A 6000-nucleotide genomic window follows, 5' to 3' on the forward strand; every position below is an offset into this window, starting at 1 on the left:
AAATTAGATGTTCAAATGTGCCGACAATGTTCAGAAGCGTTTCGTTACGCTGATGCCTGTAATGAGCATGTTTGTTTCTGTAGGCCGTGTATTCGGTGTCCGTGTCTGAAGACGTCCCCCTGAATAAGCAAATCCTCCAGGTCAAAGCCACAGACGCTGACGCCGGCTCAAACGCACAGATCCAGTTCTCTCTGTTGGGTTCTGGAGCTGAAGACTTCATAATGCATCCACGCACAGGTTTGAGAGTCGTTGGGTTTAAAGAGACGTCCTGTTTATGGCGTTGCTGTTCGCTTATAAGACTCTTTCTCGCACTGCAGGCGAGCTGAGGACTGCCATGGCGCTGGACCGTGAAAAGGTCGCTCGGTACTCTCTAGTTGCCCGTGCGACGGATGGTGGCGGTTTGTGGTGTGAAGCTGAGGTGACGGTGGTTCTCTTGGACGTGAATGACAGTCCTCCAATGTTTAGCATGCCCCATTACACCACTAGCGTCTACGAGAACACCGCCACTAAAGCTCTGCTGACCCGGATACAAGCCATAGACCCTGATCTAGGTACGAGCATGTCCCACTTCTGTACCTGTAGTCTCTTATGCTTTCATTGAGGGGGTTAAAACTTTTTTCAATAATAAGTATTTAAGCTTCATCCACTATGTATCTATCACTGGCAAAGCCTAGCAATTAACTTAAGAAAATGCTATCAATGTGGTAAAACATGCTAGCAAAATGTTAATTCATGTTAACAAAGTATTACATAATACTAACAACGTTAATTCAAGCTAGCAAAGTGTTAAAGCATTTTAGCAATGTGTTAAGTCATGGTAGCAACATACTAATTATGTTAACAACGTAAACTCATGCTAGCAACATGCTAAATCATGCAAGCAATATGTTAATTAATCAATCATAATTAAAATGAGCAATGTTAAAACATGTTAATAAACGTTAGCAAACGACTTAAATCATGTTAGCAATGTACTTAAACATGTTAGAAACATGTTAATTCATGTTAGCAATATGTTAAAACCTGTTAATTTATACCATCAATGTGTTAAATCATGTTAGCAACATGCTAATTAATGCTAACAACATATTCAAACATGCTAGCAAAATGCTATGTCATGCTTGTAGCATACTAAAAGATGTTAACATGTTAATTCATGCTAAAAGTGTGATAAAACATGCTATCGATATGCTAATTTATACTAACATGTTAAAACATGCTAAAAAATGCTAATTCATGTTAGCAATGTGTTAAACATGATAGCAAACTGTTATTTCATATTATCAACGTGCATGCATGCTTTAACAGCATGCTAAAACATTTTAGTAACATGTTAAATAATGTTAGCAACATGTTAATTCATGGTAAAAAAAATGTGCATGTTAATTCATGTTAGCAATGTGTTAAAACCTTCTAAGTCATGCTAGCAAACACATTCATAATCCTAGCAGCATGTTAAATCTTGTTAGCAAACATGTTAATTCATGCTAACAATATTTTAATGCATTGACCTTCGACAGCATAAAAATGTTTCCATTTTAGTTAATAGTTGATGCTAAAAGAGTCAACTAGCTTATAACTATTAATAAGCAGTTTCGACCATCTAGAAAGATATGGAATGTAGATATAGAATCCTGCATGTGTTTTATTTTGCAGGTGTTAATCGTAAAGTGGTTTATTCCCTTGTTGACTCGGCTGATGGATTCTTCTCCATTGATAAATCATCCGGGATTTTGGTTTTGGAGCGTTTGTTGGACCGCGAGGTTCAGTCTTCGTACCATATAACGGTCCGTGCATCAGATCAAGGAGTTCCTGTTCACCTTTCCTCTCTTGCGAACATCACTATCACGGTTCTGGACATTAACGACAACCCACCCGTGTTTGAGAGGAGGGACTATCTGGCAACGCTTCCTGAAGATGTCGCTGTGGGTACGGAAGTGGTACAAGTTTACGCAGCGAGTAAAGATATTGGCACCAATGCTGATATTTACTACAATATCAGATCCGGAAACCAACAGGGCCATTTCACCATTAACATCAATACAGGTGAGATGCATTACATAAGATTATGTACACTACACAGAAATGTTAAAGGTGCACTATGTAACTTTTTTTGTGTTCAAATTTAACAATATTTAAATAACGAGTCAATGCTTCATCAATCCTTCTTACAAAACGTGTATTTGTATTACCCTGATTGTCTATAAGCCTATTATAAGTGTTTATATTTTAGACCTGTCGGGATAGTTTGCACAGGAAATTGCGTACATACGTCACTCGCCTGTACATCTCATCATATCCGTAAATAGAGAAAAGTTGCTCCGGCTACTTTGACGTGTGTCTGGTGTGTGAGTGGCAGAGGTTAGTTTTCACAATGAGCGAGAAAGTTTGACATGGAGTAGATAAATATCAAACCCCCGGAAAATCACTTGTTTAAAATAAACGCCAAACAGAGGAGAGTCTGCTGGCAAAAAGAGAACCAGACAGAGCTCATAATAAAACCAGAATCTACAGTGTTAAAACATGTTAGCAACATGCTAATTCATGCTAACAACATGTTAAAACATGCTAGCAACATGCTAATTCATGCTAGCAACGTGTTAAAACATGCTAGCAAAGTGCTATTTCATGCTAGCTGTATGTTAAAACACGATAGCAACATGTTAAATAATGCTAGCAAAACATGCTATTTCATGAAAGCAACATGGTAATCATATACTAAATAATCTTAGCAACATGCTAATTCATGCTAACATGGTAAAACATGCTAGCAAAAAGTTAATTAATGTTAGCAAAGTGTTAATTTATGGTAACAACATGCTAGCAACATGTTAAAAGTCCCGTATTATGCCCCTTTTCACAAGATGTAAAATAAGTCTCTGATGTCCCCAGAGTGTGTATGTGAAGTTTCAGCTCAAAATACCCAACAGATCATTTTTTACAGCATGTTTAAATTGTCATTTTTTGAGAAAAAAATTACAATGGCTAAGAAAAACGCTCTTCATGAGCTCGCGCTCAGTCTTCCTGTGGGCGGAGCATTCCTGTGGGCGGAGGTTAGTCAAAAAACGGTTCTAGTGACGTCATTATAGAAGGAAGTAGAGGGATGTAGTCCAAACGGGCCGTTCGCTGTAGGCGACTTCTGTTAAATAAAATATCTCGCTTGGCATTGAACTTTGAGCTTTATAATTTTACAGATATTATTTATACTCTAACAACAACATTACACACTAACTAAAGTTTGAAACATGGGATCACGAAGAACGGGACCTTTAATTCATGCTAGCTATGTGTTAATTCATGATAGCAAAACGGTAAAACATGTTAACAAAATGCTAACTCATGCTAGCAACGTGTTAAATCAAGGCAAGGCAAGTTTATTTATATAGCACATTTCATACACTATGATAATTCAAAGTGCTTTATACAGAAAGGAATTAAAATAATCACAAAATAAAAGCAAGGAAAATTAAAACAGTTATAAAAGGAATTAAAAGAGTAAAAAGATGATACACAGATAAACTTATCATCTGGCAAAACACCGGTGTATCATATTTTTCACAGCTCCCAGTTTTACTCTGAGATACACTGTGTCTGTGGATGTTCTTTCGGCGTTCCTAAGAAATCTATTGGACGTCTCCAATAGACCCGATTTTCCCTAAAATCGGACAGGAGGAGCTCTAGGACTGACTCACTGGGTAACCTCGGGTTCACTCTCCCCAAATAATGTTAGCAATATGTTAATTCACATTAACAATGTGCTTAAACATGCTAATTCAGGCTAACAGCATGCTAAATCATGTTAGTGATGTACTAAAACATGTTAGCAACATGTTAATTCATGTAATTCAGCAATTCATGCCAGCACTGTGTTAAAACGTTAACAAATTATTAAGTCATGCTAGCAGTGTGGCAAAACATGTTAGCAACATGCTAATTCATGCTAATAATGTGTGAAAACATGCTAACAACATAATGTTAACAACATGTTAAAACATGCTACAAACATGCTAATTCATGCTAGCAATGTGTTCAAATGTTAATTAATGCTAGCAATGTGCTAAACATGTTAATTCATGCTTGCAATTTCTTTCTCGCTTTCTTTCTCTTTCGACTTCACAAAATGTAAAGCTTATAAAACTTTCAAACTTTCATACAGCTTTGTCAAGCCAACATCAAAGTTTGTCCCAACAAAATTTACTCATCTAGTTATGGTTGTTGTAGCGCTGTGCTGGAATTTATTTTCAAGGAAGTACTGTGTCTATTAATGGGTAAAGCTACAGTAACGTCTTCATCTAGTCAGCCTTGAGATCCTCTCCATCTAAACTGGTTATATCTCTTAAGCCTAGTAGTGAATGTTTTATGAGAGTTAGGATAATCTCTCTCTTTCTTCAGTTTTGAGAAAGAACCATATTCATCCACACAGTCACACAGAGCCGAAGCACAACCAGAACAATGTTCTTCCGCAAAATACATGCAGTTTTGTTTTTTAACCGCTAGAGGGCCAAAAGTTACATGGTGTACCTTTTAAATTAGATGTTCAAATGTGCATATGATGTCCAAAATTGATCAAATTGAATGTTTGAAGTTGGCTACAATATATATATATATATATATATATATATATTTTTTTTTTTTTTTTTTTTTTTAATTGATATAATATATTTATATAATAGTTATAATAAAAATATATATTTATTTATCTGATATATTCAGTCTGTATTGAGTTATATGTTTACCCCTGTGCTGTGTACAGGTGCCATCTCGGTATCTCGACCGCTAGACTTTGAGTCCTGCAAGGATTATTTCCTGACAGTGGAGGCCACGGATGGCGGAACTCCGCCCCTCAGTGCTGTTACCATGGTAAACATCAACCTGACGGATGTCAATGACAACGCCCCCATGTTCAGCCGCGACGTCTACAGCGTGTCTATTAGTGAGGATGCTAACATAGGAGACACTGTGGTCAAGGTAAGAGGTCATGAAATTCACATCAGTCTTATTTTTGTCTTTTGAGATCCACCTTATAATTCGGCCTTTTGTCACGTTGCCTAGGTGACCGCAGAAGACATCGACAGTCACGCGAACGGCGACATCCTGTATTCCATCGTCAGCGGTGACCGAGAGAACCAGTTCTTCATCGAGCCAATCACGGGCCAGATCAAAGTCAACAAGCAGCTGGATCGAGAAACGGTGAGGAACATGGGACAAAATCCCACAGATCAGGGAACAGACGAAAACAAGAAGAAATGTAATATTTCACGGCAGACATCCACACATGAAAGCCTTTAATAACAGACTTGGTTGTAGGGATTAATTTATTATTAAAAAAGATTATCCTTGTGTCTGAGATTAAGATAATGGTATTACACCTGTAATACCGTTACATAACAGATAAAAAAGGCGGGAGAGATTATCATTGATCGAGTTACTGAGACAGATTCTGCTACATATTTTACATAAATTTGGTCCATTATGTTTCAAACTTCATTTGTATTTACATGAGTGAAAATTTGCATGAGGTTTTTTTCAAGTGGCACATAATGTTATATCACTGCGACCACTAGATGGAGCTAAAGCTTCTTTGGATGATAAGCAAAGTTTCCTTTTTTACTCTCATGTCAATTAGCTTAATGAAGTCATTGTTGTTTTCAGCTTACCGAGTCTGTTCAATTATAGACGGTTAAAGGGGGCATTTCCTGGCTCTTTTGAAATACGACTTTGAAGTATGGTGTAGACATACTCTATTAACTCTCAGTGTAAATCCTCTCCAAAGTCCATTAATTGTAACTAAGCTGCAAAAAAAAAGAGAGAAAATATAATGATTCATTTAGGAAAAGAATCCCTTCTGAATAGTGTTTAACATTATGAGTGGAGTTTTGGGAGAAAATAAAATCCCATAAATGTCTAAAATTCAGTCCCTTTTAAAGGGACTGTGTGTAGGAATTTCTCCCATCTAGTGGTGAAATTGTATTTTACATTCAAACGAATAATGCTCTCCAG

The 6000-nt window shown here is 36.9% G+C and overlaps 1 protein-coding gene across 1 annotated transcript in view; it reads left to right on the top strand.

Moving 5' to 3' along the window:
- fat3a (FAT atypical cadherin 3a) overlaps positions 1-6000 on the top strand; it is a 162668-nt gene that overhangs the window by 127460 nt on the left and 29208 nt on the right. Inside the window, exons 13-17 of the mRNA XM_084127010.1 lie at positions 84-237; positions 318-551; positions 1657-2046; positions 4754-4968; positions 5053-5190. Of these exons, the coding sequence (XP_083983136.1) occupies positions 84-237; positions 318-551; positions 1657-2046; positions 4754-4968; positions 5053-5190 (1131 nt within the window). The remainder of the gene's footprint in view (positions 1-83; positions 238-317; positions 552-1656; positions 2047-4753; positions 4969-5052; positions 5191-6000) is intronic.

Source organism: Abramis brama (assembly GCF_963993115.1).
Source record: "Abramis brama genome assembly, chromosome: 10".
In the NCBI taxonomy this organism is placed as follows: domain Eukaryota; kingdom Metazoa; phylum Chordata; class Actinopteri; order Cypriniformes; family Leuciscidae; genus Abramis; species Abramis brama.